Source organism: Scatophagus argus, chromosome 5 (assembly GCF_020382885.2).
Source record: "Scatophagus argus isolate fScaArg1 chromosome 5, fScaArg1.pri, whole genome shotgun sequence".
In the NCBI taxonomy this organism is placed as follows: Eukaryota; Metazoa; Chordata; class Actinopteri; family Scatophagidae; genus Scatophagus; species Scatophagus argus.
This window is the reverse complement of record NC_058497.1, coordinates 21,286,393-21,309,621: the sequence shown is the minus strand read 5'-3', so window position 1 is coordinate 21,309,621 and position 23,229 is coordinate 21,286,393. Positions and strand designations below refer to the sequence as shown.

General features: G+C 42.5%; 1 protein-coding gene across 2 annotated transcripts in view; it reads right to left on the bottom strand.

Annotated features, from left to right (window-relative positions):
• Positions 1-23,229, bottom strand: part of nbeab (neurobeachin b) — a 178,071-nt gene that overhangs the window by 82,115 nt on the left and 72,727 nt on the right. Inside the window, exons 23-35 of one of the 2 annotated variants that reach the window (XM_046389619.1) lie at positions 22,748-22,965; positions 22,345-22,498; positions 21,431-21,611; positions 20,308-20,420; positions 19,901-20,008; positions 19,422-19,590; positions 17,227-17,653; positions 12,038-12,201; positions 10,535-10,658; positions 9,488-9,607; positions 8,609-8,736; positions 4,809-4,870; positions 749-813 (exon numbers count right to left, since the gene is read on the bottom strand). In XM_046389619.1, the coding sequence (XP_046245575.1) occupies positions 749-813; positions 4,809-4,870; positions 8,609-8,736; positions 9,488-9,607; positions 10,535-10,658; positions 12,038-12,201; positions 17,227-17,653; positions 19,422-19,590; positions 19,901-20,008; positions 20,308-20,420; positions 21,431-21,611; positions 22,345-22,498; positions 22,748-22,965 (2,033 nt within the window). The remainder of the gene's footprint in view (positions 1-748; positions 814-4,808; positions 4,871-8,608; positions 8,737-9,487; positions 9,608-10,534; positions 10,659-12,037; positions 12,202-17,226; positions 17,654-19,421; positions 19,591-19,900; positions 20,009-20,307; positions 20,421-21,430; positions 21,612-22,344; positions 22,499-22,747; positions 22,966-23,229) is intronic. The other variant, XM_046389617.1, reaches the window with a different exon arrangement.

Genomic DNA, 23,229 nt, shown 5'->3' with positions numbered 1-23,229 from the left:
GATGGAAACGTAACATACTAAGATATTGGAAACAGAGCCTTTACAGTAATATATTACATTTGTCTATTATCAGATTCCAGTCACTTTGATAGTTGTGTTGCTGACACAGTATCTGCTGTATGTGCAACAACACATGCAGAAGATACTGTGTCAGCCACACCTTGCAAGTCAAACGGATTTACCAGACTCTGGCTACCTCTAGATCTGTCTAGTTAAGCAAAGCAGGTACGCAGAGACTTGAGTAAGACTGGGAAATTATGTATCTGTCAGCAGCACCCTGGACAGCGCCGTGTGGCCCTACGGAGTCTTTGTTCCAGGGCCAGCAGGGAACTCAGAGAAGCCCGGCTGGGCTGTGGCTAAAGCACGGGCACAGAGAAGGCCTGGCCAGATGGGTCAGCAGATGGACAAGGAGGCTGAGCCACCCCTGATCTGCTCTACAAAAAAAAAAAGACCCTGACTTTGGCCACACCCAGAGATGAGAAGAGGGAGGGAGACAGAGAGAGAAACACTGATACTGAGATGTACAGCGAAACAGGCACAGACAAAGATATAAGAAGGGTGACTATACTCTAGTGTTTGTATTCTTACCACAATCTTATTTACTGTTACCCCCCAACAGAGCAGCCGTCAAGAGGCTTAAAGCTAATCTAAGTCTTGCTGCTTGGTCCAACAGTCGTTTCACAGCCAGCCGGGATAATATATATTCTTTAAAAAGCACTTGATGCATTACACTGAACGGATGAATTACCTTCCTTCGTTGATTAACTCTATGAAGGCCAGGCCAGCGTTCTTCTGAATGGAGTTCTGCCATTCCTGAAATGAAAGAATTTGAGATGTGTTGAGATGAGACAAAGACATATTTACAACCTTACAATCAATATTAAATGTGGATTTGAGGAAAAAGTCCACCACCACTCATGCCTTTGCAATGTACACCACAAGTTAAATTGGTGAAGGATAAAATACCCTTCTGAAGATCTTCCATAAATGCATGACTCACACACGCTGGCAAGAATCACATTACACCCAAATTGCATATTTCAGCTGTAATTTGGACTACATTTCATAGCTTGTAATTCAAGTAGGTAAAGAAAGCATGTAGTTCATATATCATTTGAGAAAAAAAGTGATGTCTATAAAAAAAACTGAAACCCTGTACAGCATGTGTGACAATGCTTTCTTCCTCTGTGAAAAGATCTGTAAACACAGGAGAGATGTAATTGTGGGATGAAACTGTATCCTCTCACTTAAATACAGCCATTTCCCCCGTCCCTTACAGTGACAGATTACTGAGCAGCTTCACTGAGCCCTGCAGTATATGCCTGCAAGCGATCCGAGCCCTGGGCCAGAGTGCCAGCACTTGCTGTCTCACAACATGCTCTGGAAATGATTAAAAAGCAGTTTGAGGGCGCGTTTTTCACTGTGGGAAATTCAGCTCTCCTGTGCCCTCAGTGAGGTGCAAATGGAAGAGAAAACAGAGAAAGCCTCAGTTCAAAAGAAGAGGGGGAACAGAGGAAAGTGAAACGTATAAGGTTTTCATTCCAGAGGGCTAGTATTGTGTATGGAAATTGAGGCTGTTCATGTAGATAAGAATCCTTTGTATGTGACCACCTCTTCTTAAAGTATGCAGAAATTAATATAATTTCCAAAGGAAAGAACATATGGGGATCCTTAATGTGTATTCGCACATGCAAAACAGTGATACACACTGCTTCTGTGTTAATGTCTGCACAAGGTTGTTGTGTACAGCACTAGAATAACTGACACTGACATTATTATGTATGGGCATGTGTTTTTGTACACAGTTGTCGTTCCTGACACGTACCGGTTCACGCAACAGTACACAGTCTGACCCTACGATGTGTTAAATCAGGGAGATGGTGCTCACAAACTGCTGAGCATCTGGTCTCCAAATGTTCCCCATGACCCCCTTTCCTCTGCAACAGTATCTGCCTGGAATAAGCTGTTCTTGATTTGGACAGGGATCATGTACAGCCAGTCTTCTGAGGCTCCACTTGCACAATGCTCACGTGACAAAAATAAATACGGAAATCAAGGCAGATGTGACACTTGGGCATTGTGGGAAAATGGCAGCAGGTCAATGGAGGTATAGCATGAACTAGTCAAAATTGCTATCTTGTCTGAGGTATGCTTGTTGACAGCTGAGATAGCACTTCAGAGGCTCTCTTTTTTTTACTTGTCTTTTTTTTTAACTGGAGAACAGAGGTCCCAGAGGAGCCTGCCTTTGATTGCAGAGATTTTAAAAAGTCCTCTGCTGCCCATTTGAAGGGAATTAGGCCTGACGTGCAGCTGCTTAAAAGAAAAGAGAAGTTATTCTTTATGTAAATGCAGACCATGATCAGAGTGCAGCACTTCAGGCCACTGGAAGTTTGTTTAGTTAGATTGGATGTGAAAAATTGTGCTTTAAAGCTGAATTAATTGGGTTTTTGGCCTTCTGGGGGCGGAAGAGCTCCACAACAAACTGAAAACCAGCCTGACGTCGCTTTGTACTATGTTGTTGTGACCAACCTGTAAACTAACAACTGCCTTCTGACATATTCAACGGGAAATGTTAACATTCATTCATTTTTGCACAAACGCTTGAGGAAAAAAACTTCACAAGCTGATTGATGTTTGGTGTTTGACAAGTCATATACAGTTCTTTACACTACTAGACATTTTTTACTAAAAAACAGCTGCTTGCTGTTGCAGGAAACAATGTTAACAAGTGCACTGAAGAAACTGAAGAATAAAGTAAATAAGCATATAAAACCAAACAATTTGCTAAAAGCAGCAAAAAAGCTCCATAATGAGTTTGTGAATTCTTTAACACAACATGCAACCGTGGGAAAAGGACAGTGATGATAATGCAGGTTCACTTGGGGCAATGGTGCTGTTCTCCATCTATCTTTGAAAAACCTACAACCTTTTTGTGGAGCTAAAATCCCACAACTCCCAACCCAGACAACAGCTCGCTGGTCTCGGCAGGATTTTCTCTCCTCCCACTTTCATCTTCCTGAAATTCAGCAGGGCACTAAGTATTTGTGGTGTTTCAATCTGACCTGTCAGTGTGCGGGAGCCTTTGCTTTTATCTGCTCTGCTCTGCTCTGTTATACTCTCCACATCTGGAGACCTTCCATCACTAAATCTCTGTGGCTCCACCAAGACCCCCCCACCCCCACCCCCCGTATGTTTAAGCTGTTACAAGAACCAGAGCTGCTTGACCTTTTCATTCAGCTGCCCAGGCTGAGAAGAGACACACAGTGTCTGCAACTGTGGCCAACCACGCGATGATTGCTGTGATTAGTATGCATAAATAAGGAGAGGCAGATCATTAGCACTAATTCATTCATAAAACTGACAGGTCACAAAACAGAGAAGGACTAAAGGTCAGCTAAGTGCCCTCCTTGCTGTCTTAAAACATTAATGCTGATATATGTGAGGGATACGTTGAAGTTGGCATATTGTATGTCAGCCAAGGCAGAAGCTAGAAAGTACTTAAGATACAGTATGTGACACCAGAGACATTGATTTGGAACATACTACAATTTAATTATCTGAAAAACAATAGATTTGCTCAGGATGAAACAGCTCAGTGACAAAATCACCTAAAATAAGCATTATAGACAACACTGAATATCAATCATTCATCGTCACGGCATGATGATAAATCATAATAGCAGGCAGAATAACTGAATTCATTACTAATGGTGTATATTAGATACAAAGCAACAGCCCATCTCTATCTGAAAGGTTGTAGAAGGACACCAAGCTATATGGTACAGTTTCAGGGCCTCACTGTTTGATCGATATCTAAGCCTGGGTTTCATCCCTAGAGCCCCTAATGGCAGGAACCTCTGGAGCCGCAGTAATGCTATCTGTGCAAAGGGGGATGGACTCAGACCCTTAACAGCATGCTGACGCTCTCATTTGCAATAAATCCAAGAGCTGGAAAAAAGCAGCTACCCACAGATAGACGGAAAAGGAGCGCAAAAAGGAGCCTGTTGAAAACCTTCAAAAGAGCAACAATAACTCAAAGCTTGCTGTCCCATTTATGTAGGCTTTTTTGGAGGAAAGCCCCTGAATAATGGCCTCCATATAACAGAGGCTGAACTCCCTGCAGAAGAGGGCTTTGGACTGCGGATACCACAGAGCACACATAGTGGCAATCCACCTCCTCGAGGCTCTGGCCCTGCAGTCTGGATCCACAAAGAGGCACCAAGTAATGGCTTCCTTATGGGCTCCCGACGCAAGACTGATGGGCTGACAGAAGGTATGTTAAATATCTCCTGTTCTAACTGCTACATCGGGGCTTTGACCTTCTCTAAAACAAGGGCTTAACAAGAGATTCGGAGGGTCAGCTTGGAGGTGATCAGTCACTAGCAGTGTTGCATGAGGTGGGGCTCATTCTCTGAAGGAGGGCTCAGGATTAAAGCTCCGGGGTGCAGTGAGAAAGCCACGGGATTCTCTCAGAGAGCTGAATGTGTCAGTATGTTGTCACTGTTTTGGACAATTTGCTTATGGAACATTTTACCGCACAAAACACACTGATAAGCAAAGCTTCAGTGGAGATTATATCATGTGCTCTCTGATATGAGACATCTATCATCTAACCATCATAACCACCCATCTATACATTTAAAAATATCTGCACTTTCAATAGGGTAAACACTGGACCTATTTTCTGTGCATTTAAAGTTAGTAGAGAAGGCAGACAGGGAAAAGCAAGGAAGGTGGGAACTAGAGAAAAAGATGAAGAGAGGCTGGTAAAGAGAAATGTGATGAGGAAGCGAAAGAAAAAGATTCACCTGAGAACAAAGCAGCATGACGAGCTCCACCACTGAGGTGCTGGACTTCATACACACCAGGCCTGTAGAGACAAACCAGAGGAAAAGAATCAGATATTAACCACAAAGTTTATTGCACAAGTGTTCAACACTGATTATTTGATTGCATAATGAGCAGTTATTTTAATTTATTTGGCAGAACAAGACCACATTTTAAATAAATAATCATACAGGATCGAATTTTGACAAAGCTGTATTATTTTTGGCACAAGGAACATTTGAGGCATAGTGACAGTTTGCAAGCACCCTAAATTGTGCTTCCAATTTCCAACATAAAAGTGAAGAAAAATATAAAGAACATTTGCATCTGCACAGAGTAGACGTGCACAGAACAGATGTGCACATGTACATGCAAGCACCCGCACACACACACTCACACTCACAGAAGTAAACACACACATTCACAGCTTCTTCCCTTCTCTCAGTTCTGTAGCCAGTGAGCCGCAGAAGCCGACAACTCTCTAATGAAACAAGGGCAGGTGTGAAAAGCTCATTTGCAGAAACAAAGGCTTCAACTGATCTCGTATTCCGCACCTCCACCTCCTTCTGTTGCACTTGGCGAGAACCATTAAAGGTGCAGTCATTAGTAAAAGAAAAGAAAGAACGCAACTCTCTCAGACTCATTACAGGAGAAGAACTCTGCACCACAGGACTGCCATTGTTTCATGGATGTCAATCAGAGAACAAAATTTCTAAAAGTTAATGTTGTTGCAGGAGCTGTTGTTGCATTACACAGTATAGCATCAACAATGAGAAATAACAGCATGCCTCGCTGATTGTTATCACAATGACTCATTTCTAAAATTGTCGGTCAGAATAATCTTAGGGAGGGACATGACAGTACGCAGAAGACATTGGTGCATATGCTGTTGCTTATTCCAGGAAGTTTGCAGTGTGCAGTCTGTTCTCCCTCTGTTCAGATTCAGGCACAATTTGTTGTCCACATGTTCAGTAAACAAAACTGTAGCCCCACCACCCAAATTCAGAACACAATTGACCAACAAGTCTTTTAATATAGAGAGTAACGACAGCAACAAAATATACAAATTAATATAAAAATTCGATATTAACATTCAAAGGACATAACATTGCCTGTGTAAACACTGCACAATGTAACACAGAATGCAAAATATTCAGAGGACTGGAGAGACGGATCTGACTCTACATCAGTCTATTCATGAGCAGAGACTGTCCGAGGGAGTGTATTGTAAATACTCTGAGAGGATGTGACCCTTCTCTTGTCCACAGAGTGCCACGGCTGACCTCTTGTTATAGCTGTGACATGCTGAGCCATAAGTCAGTCCGGTCTGACACAGGAGTCAGGTGGCCAACTGACCCTGGCCTTGTGCTGGTAGACAAACTAAATGCATTCTATTTAAACACGGCCTGCCAGTCCTTTCCTGTAAACAGGGCAGGGTTAAGGCACGGGTGAATGTGGCATTGTGGGCCAATGTGCCGGCAGACTGGGCCACTCAGGGGACAGCAAGAAGCAGGCGGCAGGCATCACAACAGCAGCAGTGTTCACACACAGGCCTTCCCCACCAACTCCAAGTGTAAAGCTCAGGGTGCACTCAACATAATTGCCGCAGTGACCACATGTCTTCAGGAGGGGTGAAGGAATAGGGTGGGGCAAAGGGGCATAGGGGGCACCGGGGGGCTCGACCCCGGGCAATCTAAGGAGTGATGGATGGCTGGTAATTACTGGTAAATGGAGCGCCTTTGCTCTACAGCACAGTATTTCAACTGTGAGCCTGTGAAGGGAGAGGAAGAAAAGCAGAAAGAGAAGCGACGAACAGCAAAATCAGCTCAACCACTTGGACACATACACACTGCAGCCATGACTGAGTGAGATTCAAGGAGCTACAGAACATGCGGTAAATCTGCGAGCTGTTCTGTCTGATAAACCTGCTCTAATCCATGTCAGGGCGCACTTTTCAGAGAACCACACAGGGTTAAACACGTGTGGTGAAGAGCACCGAGGCCCGAGCTGTCTATCTGCGACCTTGTTTGTGAGGTTGCACTCTCGGCTCAGCTCTGGTTTGTCAGCTTGGTCAGTCTACTGACAGACTTTGAGTGAAAGGGTAACAGACATATTCACACTTGTCAAGGCTTTGCTATTTTTCATTCCTTTCCACTGAGTTTGAGTCAGTAGCCTTAGCCACATGTGAATGACATACCCACACGCCTGTTTACAGATTATGTATTGTTTGTGGAACTGGCTAGAATGGAAACATTTGGGGGAAAAAAAGCAGTTAATAACACTTTAAATGTCTGATGGCTGCTAATGGCTGCAGTGGTTGAAAGCTTTAAAAAACTGTTAAATTATGACCTTAAAACAATTAAAATGTCTTTATATTTCAGAGCTAACTGCTTAATAACAAAAATCTGAAATAGTGAATATAATATTTGATATTTTATGATATAAAACGCCATTTTATTGGCAGCAATTAAATAAAGTGAAGATAAATGGCAGTGCAAACAGCATACAGAAAACTGTGCTCAGGCAACTTCGTTCAGAGACCAGTTTTAATAAAGTCAAGGGAGTGCATTCTTTCAGCCTGCTGTCATTCTGTGCATAGACTTCTGAAACTAATATCGGCTGAGCTTACAGTGAAAAGAAAAGACGCTGGCAGTGAGAAAAAGGCAGAGATATCATTTCATTTTGTGCAAACTGCAAGTCGAGAAACTTGAGGCCACACACATACATCAGACTAACGTGCGCAGACACTCAAAGTCACACGCACTCGTGCTGGCTGAGGTGGCAGTGTGTTCTTATGAACGCAAGCCAAAACAAGCTGGGGGGAACAGAGTGGCAGAGCACACACACACACACACACACACGCAGGCAGACATCCCTGAGGTTAGGCACAAGTAGACTGAGCAGACTGCCAACCTGGGGCCTGAGGATGGCACTCGGAGCTTTCACACAGCCAACAGGAAATACTACTAAAGCCCAGAGCGGAGTGCAGCAGCGGGATCACACAATTCTGCAAACGCTGTGCACAACCGAGCCAGTAAGACCTGCATTTTAAATACATGCAATGTGACTGCTGTAATGCCGTTCAAAATAACATTACATTAATCTTGAAGACTGTTTTATTGAAACAAAGAGTGCCAAGGCCTCTGTGAGTTTCTATACTACACTTTGTTGTTCATGGACCTGGATTGGACCTGGATTAGATGACGCAGCAAATCTAAAAACAGAAACAAGGTACGCTGTACTTCCAACGTAAACACAGCTTAACATTTCAAATTGTCCTACAATGGCAAAACGCCCGACACAAACGAGCTCATACTGAGATCTGGAAAAAAAAAACAAAAAACAAAAAACAACACAACTGACCAAAAAAAGCCAAAAAAAACTCCTTTTAGCACAACAGGGTGAGATGCGGTCTTAAATTTTGAGAACTAAAAATATCATTGGCATGAAGCAAACACCACCAATTATTTCGAAACATTCATTTCAACTTGACGTTTGTTGTGACTGCGAAAGACTGGTGTTTAAAAATACTACATCTCCATATGTGGAGTGAATCGTACAGAAAACAAAACACGCAGACATCACAAGATGAATGAAAGGGAGAGCAGATTTAATCAGACTGTGACAGACCCCCAGCTTATGTGCAAAATGTGTGACTCTCCTGTCAACACCTGCTACTGCGTATACATCCGTCAGCGAGGCAGCCGGTGGAGTACGTACAGCACAGGGGCGCTGGGGACAGGGCTACACACACACTTCTGACATAATGCAACAACTGTACCTTCTATGAGCAGCTCTTGTCCATGGCTTCCCAGCAGGGTGCGTGATAGGAAGGGTGCAAAGTCCACAAAGGTCTCTCTAAGCAAGGGTGCCACCTTCTCTAAGGCCCTCTCCAGCTTTGTAGTGATGCTGTCAAAGAAAACACATGAAGAAAAACTGACTTAGAATTAGAGCAAAAACGTAAGGGAAGTAGTGCTGTGCTTTCCAGCGAGGGTAGCCAGGAAAATAGCAGTGCAAACCAAGACTGATATTCGTGGCAGCCATGACTGATCTCACTGGAGATGTGTAGATTTTGGAGAAGAGAAGATTTTATGTGGTTAAATGCCCTGCAACAAATATTTTGTTGCCTTCAAAGACAGGATTTCTCACCCGTTGTATGCATTCTTTGCTGTGACACGCTAGCAGGCTTGCACATTGTTCAACACTGCAGGGAAGTTCCTTATCTTCTACACACTTTCTACGTGCTGCTACCTGACATTATCTAAGCATCTCATGGAACTGTGAGCTGGAGTCATGCCGCCGTTCAGCTCAGACTGTATACGAGCAGAGATACGACTCAAGCAGCTACATATCTCTGAGCTCCTACGCGTATACACACGGATACTAGGCAACACGAGGAGAGTCGAGGCTTGTTTTCCCAGCTAAGATGAGCAGAAAGCAGCAGGGTATAGAGAAACAGAAAGTGAGAGAGGAGAGGAGAGGAGAGAAGAGGAGAGGAGAGGAAAGGAGAGGGAAGGTTGAGAATTTGCATGAGTGTTCCTTGTATGTGTGTGTGGTGTAATCTGCCTTCCAACACTGGGAAAACACAGCGGAGGGATGACAGACTAGCATAAAGAGCAGGGTGTAAAGGGGTCTAGATGGCTAACATAAAAGTTCTTGCCTAAGACACTGGCCTGCACCTCTGGAGGCTGCCTGTAATCCTGTCACGGAGCTAAACGGTTTGTGCTCAGGAGGTGTTGGTCCCTCACGTAGTGGACACTGGTCCACTTCACAAAAGGCACTGAAATACAGAGAGAAACGAAAAATGAAACCACAGGCAGTAGCTGCTTCATTTTGCTTTGTGACTTAATGATTAGCCTCATTAACCAATTATAAAATCATAAATTCTAATTATGTTTGTTATTTTCACCACACAGAGCAGGAAATTCAACTAGGATGTTTATTTCCCTCATCTTAAAAATAAGTTAGGCACTTGCAGGCTCTGCAGTGAGATAGTCTTATCATTGACTTCACAGTTACACTAAGTGATGTCGGTTACTGCTGCCATGGCAACTGAATCCTCTAGCAGAACACACTGAAGCAAAGAGAGAGAGGAAGAGAGGAAGAGAGAGAGAGAGAGAGAGAGAGAGAGAGAGAGAGAGGAAGAGAGAGAGAGAGAGAGAGAGAGAGAGAGAGAGAGAGAGAGAGAGAGAGAGAGAGAGAGAGAGAGAGAGGGAGAGAGACTCTGGAGAAAAACCGGGGCTCTCAGCAGTCAGTGGGAGAGCAGGACTAAGGACCTCTGTCACAAACTATTAGAGCAAGTGAGGAAGAAGAGACAAGGTCACAGCACGATATACGCACAGAAATACTCAAACCTACACAAAGAATTAGGTCAAACTTTGTCATTTGGCTCCAAAGAGGAACGCCTCAGTTTCATCTGTGGTATTTTGTTTAGTGGAGAAACAAAGAACATGAATGTACCACATGGAATAAACTGCTGTTAGTTAAAGGTGAACCATGAAGACACAGCAGTTATCAAATCAAAATACATCAATCAGTTCAAAGGACAGCAAAAACATGAAAAAGATAATTAAAAATAAAATATTTTGTGGAAAAACTATGAGGATACGTTTCACACAAACAGATTTTAGATGTAAGTCACATAATTCGATTGAAGTGAGTTTACGAACACAGTAAGCATGGGTGAGCAGAGAGGGCCCTGTTGTACCTCATGTTTTCTACTGAGTCTTCAGGCATGGGGGCCACCGTCTGCACTGCCGGCAGATTCTTACTGGTGGCTCCATTGACAAAATTGGAGGAAGAGGTAGCAGAGGGGGCTGCATCAGTGGCTCCTGCAGGGAAGACCAACACAAGCATGCAACATTAGTGAGTGCAGTGCAAGAGTAGTTCTCGATATGTACGTCTTACCGTAAAGTATAATTCAGAATAATTTGAAATGTGGGACTTTTAGGAAATGAAAGCACTTTTAAACTACATTTTAAGTATTTTGAATGTTACTACAGTTATGTGATCAAAGATTAAACCCAGCACTGACTCATAAGAAAAAAAATACATATATATTGATTGAAGTCACATTTCACTGTCACGCTCACATCCGACAGACTGAAATAATTTCAAGAAACAGTAGAAAGAACTGAAAATGAACCTGGCCCCTGACGGTGGACTGACAGGAAATTTCAACCACATCATACAAATGAAAACATGGTAAGAGTGTCAAATCGTGCATCTCAGCTGGCTGTTAAAACTGGCGCCTGCAGCAACACGTAGGACGACAAAGATGAAGAATCAGCCAACAAATCAGAAAAGCTTCTGCAAGAAATTTTTTACTTATTAGTTTTGGCATCAAAGCCAAAATTAGGGTTTTGTAACTACAGTAATTACAAGGTGAGCCCTGAGTCACATCTTCTTGGCAGCACAGGTGTAAGTATAAAGCCATTATTTTAACAGTCCTTATGAGAGGTTAAAATCAGAGTAAGTGAGATCATGGGGTTTGGGTGAGAGCCTGTAGCTTTAGCTGAAAGCACACTTTGAGTTGGATACATTTCTCACATTCCTGCACGGTGGCTCAGAGAGGAGAAGGAAAGCTTTTCTTTTTCTTTTTAAACTGGAGCACATTAAAAAGGTGTTGGAGCTCCTAATTGTTCTTGGTGTTCAGCGCGTCCTTTCGGAGACCCAGACTTCCACTGAGGTGGAAGCGGCTCAGTGCAGCAGAGACCAGGGAGAGGCAACGTGACAGCAGAGGGAGGGAGAGAGGCCATGTAGTCGATCCGACAGGGACACATACTACACAGGGAGGCCATGTGTACACGTGCTTTTCACTATTGTAAAGACATTTGCTTAATTGTATAATTCAGGTAGATTAAAATGGGATCCTAGTGGAGGAAGGAGTGCAGTTTAAATTTAAGAATGCACTCAAGGGCAGTGCAGATGATGGTAGTAAGGTAAAGAGGGCCATCTAGTGGTAAGAGCAGACCCCTGCACAGGCATAGAGGATCACATGATCCAACAAAGGGAAAACACTTTGTTTCTATTCCTGGAATTGCATCAAAGAAAGAAAAAACAGGCTCATTAAGATAAACACTAATTACTAAAATTAAGCACTCTAAAACTGCTCTAAAGTATTATGAATTAAAAATGAAACACATAACCAAAGCTGAATGTAGTATTTTGACTATAGGAGTGAGTTCAGGTAACCTTGTGCGTGACTCACCAGTGGTATTGATCATGCTTTTAGGGGTTGCAGAGGCAGCAGCAAAGATGTTGGGGGTGCTGCCAGCTGCCAGGCCAGCAGAGGTGCTGCTACTGCTGCTGCTTCCCACTGTGTTAACTGCCAGGCTGCCAGGGGAGGTTTTCTTCACAGGCACCACCACACTCCTACAGGAAACACATACACAATACACTTTATTCATACAGAAGCACAGAAAAAACAGACTTCTAAACAGTTTATATATCAAAACGTTCAACAGAGTTCTAACACTATACTGCTGCAGAGTGAACCAGAAAGTGAACCAGAAATGCACAATCTTCCCTCCCAAAGGGCCTCTAAGACAGACATTAAAACACCCCAGAGTACTTTAGTAACTTCAAGTGGTAACTATAGACTTAAACTGTGATAACTTCAGAGTTATTTATATATTCTGACTTATGACCTTGATACTACAATACAAAAAGACTGCTTTTTTTGTCCAAAGGTCATAGTTGAGCCCAGCGATTGAGAAGTTGCAAACTAGGGGTTCAATCATGTATCAGGTTAGCTTTAGGACAAACATTGTCACAATAAAGCTGACTTTCAGTAAAGCCAGTATCTGGAATAAGCTTTTCAGCCCTGGTTTTAGAAGAAAACAGAAGACTTGAAATTCAACTGTTATTTTTCTAATCCTCCCTTCTGAAATACTTCCACACAACAGGAGAAAGAAAGGAGAATAGTAACAATCTTCATTGTCTCTTTTTGCTCCCAGGCCCAGCTAACATGAGCATGCCCAGACATAAACAAAACATTCGGAAAGGGAAACATCCTGGCCTGTAACTCCATCTTTCAGCATAACGCATGCAATGCAAACACATACACACAAACACAGGAGGATAAAGTAAATAAACCTGAGGGCAAGGAGCCAGCCAGCCAGCTACTACACTTCTCCTTACATCTGCTCTTGCCACTGTTGGCCCTCTGCTGCCCTCTGCTCTGCTTGGAAAAGCTGAAAACATCCCAGACCCTAATGAAAGGCTCTCCAGGAGCGACTTGGCACTTGTTACTGACATGCATTTGCATAGCTACCGTCTGTGTTCGAACCGACAGAGCTACGGCTCACTGAGCATCAGGTTCGAGGCCTTTCTCCTTTCAGAAAACACATGTGGAGTGTTAGACATATTTACAGATTATGTTCTATATACTGCAGGTTTTTAAATGATGATCGTAGAGAAACAACCCTGTAAATTCTTTTCGAGAAACAGAAACCCTTAAAATGGAAACAGAAGAGGTGGCAAATAATTAAATAATTCTGAATACATGTGAACATTTGTACATCTGGTTATAAACACCATATAAAACATATAAACACCATAGGATTCATAATGTGATATGTGCACACAGACACCATGGCACTATTTAGCTAGATATAAACAGAGAGTATCCAGTACAAGACAGCTTCCAAAACTCATACATTAGAGGAATTATATATATGAATATATACATATGAAAAGATAATATTTCTGTATTTATGATATATATGTATATATATATGTATATATATATATATATATTTATAGCACTAATGTTTTATTTCAAAATATGTTCATGCTTAGCTTAAGCCTCATCATCTCAGCTGTGCATTTTTTATGTACTTCTAAAGTGGAAATACTGCACACGCTTAACATACACGTGTGAAACCCCAAAATCTCTTTATTACGATGTACGTGTGTCCAAATGGTCCATCAAATGCTAAAGACCAACATAACATCATGAGCAGCTCGATATCAAACAATAGTTACAAAAAAACTGTATGTTCACAATGAAGACACTTTTACTGGAATACAATTTAAATTTGCATTTGAAAAAAAAAAGTCTTGCCACAATTGTGGCCATTCTACAGTTGTACCGGTTCTCCCATGAAACAGTCGCAGTGAGCTCCAACAACTTAGATGCTTGAGATGAAAGATTCGCTTGTGAATTCATGTACCAGCAAATGAAACACAGACACATCACTAACCCACCAGACTTCTGTTCACGTACGATCTGATTGGCTGAGGATTAAAGATGATGCAGTGGACTTGGCCTTGCAAGAGCTCCCTGTCACGACTGAGGAGGAAAGCTGGTCCTTATCAGGTCTCCAGTTGGCCTTTGGGTCTGTGAGGGAGCCAGATAATGTCTTGTCCAATCTCCAGCAGTTACTCTGGGTGACACAGACCAGGCCTCTGCTCTGTCACGAGCTAAGCCGGCCGTCATCTGAAGCAAATCCCCCAGAAATCCTCCTCCCAACAAAACAACACAGACTTTTACTATTTTATGTTGCTTTTTGGATTTTATCTCACGACAGTTTCTATAACTGATTTCTCAAAATGAAAAACCTCATGAAATATAGGCTCTATAGCTCTTTAGTTTATCACTATGGATAAAATCTATAAAAAGCAGGTAACATTCCACATTAAGTGACACAGTGTTGCCTGGCTGACAACCACTTAACATGCATACAATACCAAAACCAGTAGTAAAATAACATTGTTGAGCAGCAGAACAAAATCAACTCAGTTCAGAGAAAAGCCTGAAAGCTTGCTGATATTCCATCATCTCCAGACACATAGAACTGATGACAAAAATCATTTACTTTGTAGATCTTTGCACTGCTCTCCTCTGTGAAATCTTATTGACGAATACGGAGAACATAACGAGCATGTTTTGATTGTCTAGAACTGGTCACGAATTTAATCCTTCTTTGGAAATTTATCACTCGCTCGCATCTTCCAGCACAAAGTCTGCCTGCTCTTGCACAACTGGCATAGCTGAGGCGTTACATTAGATCTACAGGATGTTGATAAAACATGAACCTCTTTTAATGAATAATTTATTAGCTGAGTGCTCATGAATCATGTATAGATTATCTAGCGCATATCTTATTAATAGGATTGTCTTAATTGAGTTGCAGAGAATAAAGCAAGGATTAATCTTGTAATTAATATTAATGAGCTCTGCGGCTGTGGGAGATGACTGGGGTGTAAAGTATAACCGAAGAAATTTTTCTTTTATAAATCCAACAGATGGAATCTAATCTAATAGTGCTTTACTCAGGAGTACAAGGATAGTCACAGAGGCAATGTGCCGACATTCCACTCCCAAATTCAATTAAAACCAATTATAATTGTTCTGCATCACAGAAAAAAAATGTAAGGACAAATAATATCTCATAGAGCTCATTTGTAGACTTTAAAGGAAAGAGAAGGGAAAAGGAAGGAAGTTAAGGATTAAGAAAGATAAGGTTCCCATCTGGCTAAATGGAAATCTGAATGTTGAGCAATTTAAACCCCTCCTCTATGAAAGGGGCCTCTGCCCCTGTGCACTCTGCTTCAAGCCATTTTTCCCTCTCCTTTTTTCTTTTTTGATGTTGTCACTCCCAATCTATTGCTGCCTTGACAGACAAATGAAAGGCCTGTCCATGTCTGGCAGCTCATTTCGCTGGCAGGTGGCAAACAATTAGACACAGCAAATGGAGGCTGGAGGTGAAGTGACATGAAAAGCATGAGACAAAGTTGTATATGTGGTCAGGAGGGCTTGTGTGAAAGCATTTCAAAAATAATACACTTTGCTGTGGCGACTCATTTCAGGCTGCCAGTTCCCATTACGGGTGTGAGCGGTGAGGGCGGCAGGGCTGGCCGTGGTGTGGCGTGAGGCCGCCTCTGTTTAATCTGTCATAAACACCCTGGAGACCCCCACCCTCTAAGCTGTCCTCGCTCCACGTACTCGTCCATCTTCTCTCCTATTCATCAGGCTCACCTCAGCAGTACACAATAAAAAGAAGTGAGGCCTCATTGTTACTCCTGACTCAGTGTGTTCTCTGCTGTCTCTCTGGGACCTGGCTGTGATTACACAAAAAAACTCTACACAGTCAATGGAGTCCAGAGGACAGCAGAAGTTTCTGTTTGTGCTAAACCTTCCTTTACTTTCAGAAAAATTACGATTTTCAAAACTTATCCAGCTACAGGGGACACGGATCGGGAGGAGCTAAAGCCTGAAATCCCTGCAGGAGCAGGTTTGTAAACTCCCAAATCCAGATAGATTACTGTGTGGTTTTATCTAATCCAGGAATGTAAATAAACCGCAGCAGTGCCACCGTGCTTTGAAGACCCTTTCAAACACAGGAAGTCCTTGCCATGAGTACAATACAAGTGGCCTGAAATGAATAATGTCTTAGATGTTGCTTAGAAACCATTAGTAAAATACTGGATAACTAAAATAAACCCTGAGGATTAACAACAGCATTTTAGGGCTGCTTGCATGTTAGCGCACACACACACACACACACACACACGTTTACGGTATGAAATGTTTGCTAGTTATCCTCTAAGAATGATACAGTCAAACATATGATAATATATTCCCTTCTTTGCCCCTTGCATTTTTAATTTTCAATTCAATTCAGTTTATTTATATAGCGCCAATTCACCACAAAAGTTATCTCATGACACTTTCCAATTAGAGCAGGTTTAGACCAAACTCTTTAATTAAATTGTAATATAGAGAACCCAACATTCCCCCTTGAGCAAGCACTTGGCAACAGTGGCGAGGAAAAACTGCCTTTTAGAAGGCAGAAACATCAGAGCAGACCTCGGCTCAAGATGGGCGGCCATCTGTCTTGACCGGTTGGGTTGAGAGAGAGAGAGCAGGAAAGAGGAAGAGAGAGAGAGAGAGAGAGAGAGAGAGAGAGAGAGAGAGAGAGAGAGAGAGAAAGACAGACAAAGAGAGAGAGGGAGAGGGGGGTGGGGCGTGAGAGAAGGGGCACACAAGCAGAGATGCATAGCAGCAGTAATAATACCAGAAGTATTGCATGTGTTCACGTTTTGCCAATAAAGCTGATTCTGATAAAACACAAAGAAGCTACAAACTCATCACCACAGTATCAAAATGATCACCTGAGATTAGCGTCAGTATCTGACCCAGACTGAAGTATGGTTATCAGTGTTGTTATTGTGCTGAAAGTTTTGGCAGAGCATTATAATGTGAGGGTGAAGTTGACCTTTAGGAAATAAAATGTCATCTTGTCATCTTTTTTGACCATAGACATTTGGGTGAAAAGTTTTCATAATGATCATATGAGCTGTTCAACACACGGACGGACAACCTGAAAATATAACGCCTCCAGCTGAAACTGTTACCAACACATAGGCACAACAATGATGACACCTCCTCACCTGTCAAAGGAATGAAACTGCATGGGCAGCATGGCCTGGGCCTGGGCCTTGGCAGTAGGGTCTGGGTAGGCCACAGGCTCTAGTCCAGCCTCCATGGCTTCCAATGGGGCTGCCACCAGACTCCTCAGAATCTCCTTGACGTTGATGCCCCCTCTGGGCTGGCTGATGCTGGTGATAGAGGAGGATGATTTCAACGCCTCCATGCTGGGCGATTCAGACAGACTCTCCTGAGACTGCTTGACCTCTGAGGACAGTGTAGATATGAGCGCAGGCCTTCCTGCTCTGTGGTCCAAGTCAGACCCGTTGAAGATGCTGGCTACCTGCTCCTCCCCGATACCAGAGTCTGTGTGGGGAAGGGAACTTTCCTTGTGGAGGTCTTCTGATGGCACCGAATGGTTCTTACTGCTGTCAAATGTTAGGGGGGTTTCTGTAGAATGCACACACACATTTAAACACAGATGACACACATAGGTACACAACTAGGAAAACTGTTAAAACTCAAATACTACAAATACTCATTACATTTTTTAGTTTTATTTTTATTTGTTATTGACTTCTGCTAAAATATAAAAACAAGCAAAAGAATAAACAATCTCCCACAGTTCAATGTGATGTTTTGGTGCTTTTGCTGGATAAATTAGTTCAGTGAATTAAATTAATTCTGTCAATCTTTACACTATATATATGAGCATATCACACATATTTGTTGCAAGTAACCTTTCTAGATGCCAAAAGATTAGCATAATAGTATTTGTTAAGAGAAGTAAGAAACGAATTTTGACGAACAACATTTTACAACAATCTGATACCAATACTAATGAACCAAACCGGATTTCAGAGCAGCCTTTACATTCCTAGTCAGAGAGTAAATTTAGCGAGTGAGGAAGGAGCCATGTGGCGACGCGGCTTCTTAGATCTCCCCACAGAAGCTCTGATCCTCTGGTGAGATTATCACTCAGTTATTCTGCTTCTATGCTAATACAACATGAATCCTTTTCTTCAACTTCCTCCTGCCCTGGGAGGCACATCTATTTAACTGATTTGAAACTGTGACAGAGGAGTCAGACAGCTGCTTTATTAATCTGCTACATAATATACTGTACGCTGTACCGTTACATATATGAGATGTTGAGGGTGAACCAAGAAGGCTAAAATCTGCATTACACTGAAAACACATTGTTTATATAGTGATAAACTTCAAATAATAAATGTTGATTTTCCTGGAAAGTGGCCTCTCTGTCTGATCTTGGTCCATCCTGACCCAGCGGTTACCTAGATGCAAGGCGAGCCATTTTAATATTCATCACATGCCCCCTAACAAAGTCAGCAGGGCCTGATTTAGCCTGCAACTTGTCTGGCTTCCTGGTCCATCAGACAATCGTCTGCCACATGCCGTCTGGAAAATTCCCCCATTTTCTAGTGAAATTTATGAAGGCGGCAGTGTGCCTCTCTCCTCCCAGCAACCTCTATGATCCCATTCTCCTCTGGTGGATTGCTTGCCTAATGGGCACTGACAGATGGGGCTGAAAATAGCAAGCCTGGCTCCACTGCCCCAAAAACCCACAGTAGTTGGTCAGCATGCTGCTGCTTTGCCATCTCTCCTCTCCTCACTGCTCGTCTTCTCCTTCCTCATTCTCCGCGTGCTCCGAGCGCAGTATTACACATTCATATTTCTTTGGGTCTTTCTTCTTTTTTTCTGGTTTCTTTTATTCACCGCACCTTTTGTCTGAATAGAAGCTGATAAAGTATGCTCACTCGTGCATGTTATAATAGCAACTTGGCACTTCAGCAGAGATTGCATTAAACCTTTGTAGGCAGCCACTGATTTCCTTTCATGTGACTCAATGTATGATTTATGACTCGAGGCAAATACTACCTTTCATTTCATGGCGAACGAAGATGCCCATTCAAGTTCATAACTACCTTCTCCAGCCCCGCTCTCCATTTGCTTCCACATTTAATTCTGTGCAGTGCAATTAGCAGAGCTTATGAATAAATCATATGTGAACTAGTGGAGTGCAGGCAGGGTATCCCTGCTATTATACTGAATGAGCTCTCAGCTCAAACTGGTAGCTGGATATCAAAAAGGACCAAGGACACTTAACATTCATTTATATCTGACACAGTGACCAGGAGCTAAGATTAGTGACCAGGAAGAACGGATGTAGGGAAGGTAGGGCAACAGCTGTCAACACCTGTGCTGGTGGGCGAGTTGATCTCCTGACGCATGCTGCGGCCCGATTGGCTGCTTATCCTGGCAGTCTCACGTTGGGGCTCCAGGATGTCGCGGTACTTGGAGACCATGAGGACAGAGATGAAGTACACCACAGCTAAAGCCAGGAACTGTGCTTGCTTACTGTCATCCTGTGGAAAGGAATCACAACGTGGTTACGCCACTCTATACCCACAACCCACCGTTGCTGCCTGAAATGGTCCTCTCACAGGAAACCACTTTGCACAGAGCATGAAACACATTCAAAGTACTGCCATTATTCTCTCATATATCTCTAACACAAGCTTTTAAATATATCCATTCACCACCATTGATTCAACATTTCGTAGACTTGTATTAAACAAGCAGCAACTGAGTCGACAAGGGCGCCTTGGGTGTTTCACCTTCACACTGAAAGGTGTTACACTGAGCACAGACACACAAATGTAGACCTGCACTCACCACATCACGAAACACCACAGCACGCAGTCGATTGATGTCCACATCCTGCAGAAGGCGATCAGGGTCCTTAATGGGAGACAGGTTACCAGGGACAGTCTCTATGGATGTCTAAAGATAGATAGCACAAAATGACAAGCTACTCTATTCAGTCAAACATGAACAAATTAGGTAAGTTTTTACTAATGCCTCTCTTTTTATTTGATTTTAAGGAATGGCAAACTCCATAATAAGGACATGAAAAATCTTACAAAGACAGTTTTAGTATAATAGAGGGCATAAATGACACTTAGAATAAGAGCACTGGGTAAGCATCACTTCTCAGACCACATCATGAAAATGCTGCAAAGTGCACAGATAAAATTTGCAACTCGAGGCACAAAAAGCAAAGGCATGACACCACATCCTACCTTGCTGGAGGACACTTCCTGAGTCTTGTGGTTGTTGGGAATGGAAGATTTACTTCCCCTGTCTCTGTGTCTCTGTCTGCACTCCAGACAGTTCCTAACAGCCACACAACACACTGCATGCACACACACACACACACACACACACACACACACACACACACAGAGTTTACAAATAGGCTCTCCTTTCAGAGTTAAATGGAAATTAAATGTTGATAACATGCATGACCTCCTATAAACTAATCAGTTATCTCTGATGACTATTTGTTCCAGGCTGTCAGGACAGAAGCTGGGAGTAAAATCAGCAGCCAGACTGATTTCACACTGAAGCCAGTGATGAGAAATTGTATGTTTGCAACAAGGACAGTGTGAAGTCTGAGGGCTATTTCTCATCCCCCAAAGCACAACTTGGAGTCAACAAGCTAGCCAACACAAGCGCAGGCGCGCACATGTGCACTTACACACATACACACCCACTGGCCTGAACAGATATAGACACAGATACACTCTCACATGCCAAGACAAAAAGAGACACAAATACACACATTCTTTATGCCTTCTTTTTTTGTCAACTAAATCTGGTACGACAACAGAACTCTAATTTTCAAAGATGATTCAATAAAATTCACAATTAACTAATTCTGAATTGAGCCGTCATCTACTTTGCATTCCAAAAAGAAAAAAAAATCTCTACAATGTACACAAACACAAACACAAACACACAAATGGACAGAGAGGACATCATGGAGTCCTATGGAACACACCAATGACAGACACAAAGGCTACAGGAATGCACCGCAAATGATTCGCCCTCCTCAGTATGACTTTCAAAAAGATTCCTGTCATTTTCTGCAGCTGGAAAGTGCAGCAAAAGCCTGCAAAGGACTCTTAAATTAATTAGCTTTGCTGATCAAACAGAGGATTGGGGGGATTAGAAAAATTCTTACAGTGTGTGAAGAGAATTTTGTGGCATTTTCGAGCTCATCAAATTTCTATTGAAACTGGCAAAGAAAAAGCTTTTTACCCCCCAAAACCCCAACACAAAGATACTGTAATTGTTTCACTACCGCAGTGCACTGACTGACATTCACATCTACAGCAGAACAGCAGACAGTCATTAGCTCACCAAGTCTGAGGCACTGACGCATCAGGCCACCGGAGGACATATTCTTCTCAGCCTCGATCTCACTGAAGTTGAGGGAGCTCGAGAACACCAACACGTCCACCATAACCATGAGACGGGACAGGAACGTGACGGCCATCTCTGAGGACATGCCCTGTGTTGCCTCAATGTTGTCCAACTCCGTCTTGCACAAGCAACAAGGAAGACACCAATCACATAAAATAAAAAGCGCACAAGATCATCTTTGCCATATTCTCTTAGTTGCGATTAGAGCAAGATATTTTAAGAGAAACATGCAACAGATGATTGAAAAGGAGGAGATCAAACATATAAACAGCAGTGGGTACTTCGGAATTTAGGTCAACAGCATGGGACATCATTATTATGGGAGGGTGAAGTAGAGATAATATTCTCAGTTGTAGAAATTTAGGTTTAATCCGAGTCCACCTCTCCTTTTGTTTGTGTTGGAACATAGAAAGGTTTTCCAAGGCAAATATCTACTTGCCAATTCAGTGTGAAATTGAGAGAGACCTTAAAGTAGCATAAATAACATCCTTGGCAATCTAGACATACACAGACAAGATAAACAAAAGAAAATGATTAAAATCAATTTCAGTTAAAGCCTGCAAATTAAGTCTGAGTGTCACAGTAGATTGATAAAAGTAACCATAAATAACACACAGAGAAGCTAATTACAAACATATGAGACTGTACCAAAATAATCATAGGCATTAACTGTAGCAGAGTGAAGCTGAGCAAACAAAGCCAGCTCCAGTCAATAAACACAAACAAGACTTATTTCCCATAGGTACATACTATACTGTAGTGAAGACAGGCAAGCAAAGACCATGCGGTTATAATAAACTGCCACTAGATGGCGTTACTCCTCCACAGTGAAGACAGCGATGGGCACTTACAGAAGGGGAGGTGGCCGCTGAGAGAAGAGGCAAGATCCCTCCACAAGCGATAATGATGTTGTCTACCATTTGTGAGATGAGGTGGATAGTGTTGTGGACAAAAATAATGTTCTCATTACTGTTAACAAAGTCCATAACAGATTTGGTGGAGTGGCTGCAGGGGAGGGAGGGAAAGAAACATTATTATGGGTACAAGCAGTTTTCACATTATATAAATCCCATCAATTGTGCTATGAATTAAGCTAAATATATTTACAGGATAATATGCATAGAAAAAACTCTAATGAAGTGGTAGTAGTAGATGTCAATTGTGATACGGAAGGTTAAACTAAGCATCACTACAAGCACCATGCTCACCCTCCCTCTCTGTCTTTCTCAAGTGCACATAAACCACTTCACACACCTCCTCCACACATGGACATCACTCTCCAGTGCAAACAGCAGGTCAGTGAGCAATCTCTGGTGCATGGCTGACCATTTGAACTCTGGGATGCGGAACATGGTGGTGCGTGGGCCAGGGCTGAACTGACGTCTCTGCTCCTCCGTCATGGGCATCCCCCTGAAGCCCAAGTCCACACGTATGTCCCTCTCCATCTGAGTGGCTAAGCGGCCATGTAGGCTCTAACAGGAGACCAGTTAGTCAGTATAAAACAGTGTCATGAGATGCTGTTTACAGATTAGCTCCTAATCATATTCTTTTGTCAAGACTGATAGTGCATCTTTAATGAGATATAATGCTACTGTCATACTATTCATTAAGAATGATGAATTGCCAGAGTGTTCGAATGATCTCTTCCTGCCTGCAGGTAAAGAAAAAATACAACAAGCTCAATCCAACCTCTAAATATTAAGATGAATGAGTCAGCAAGGTCCTGCAAAAAAAGG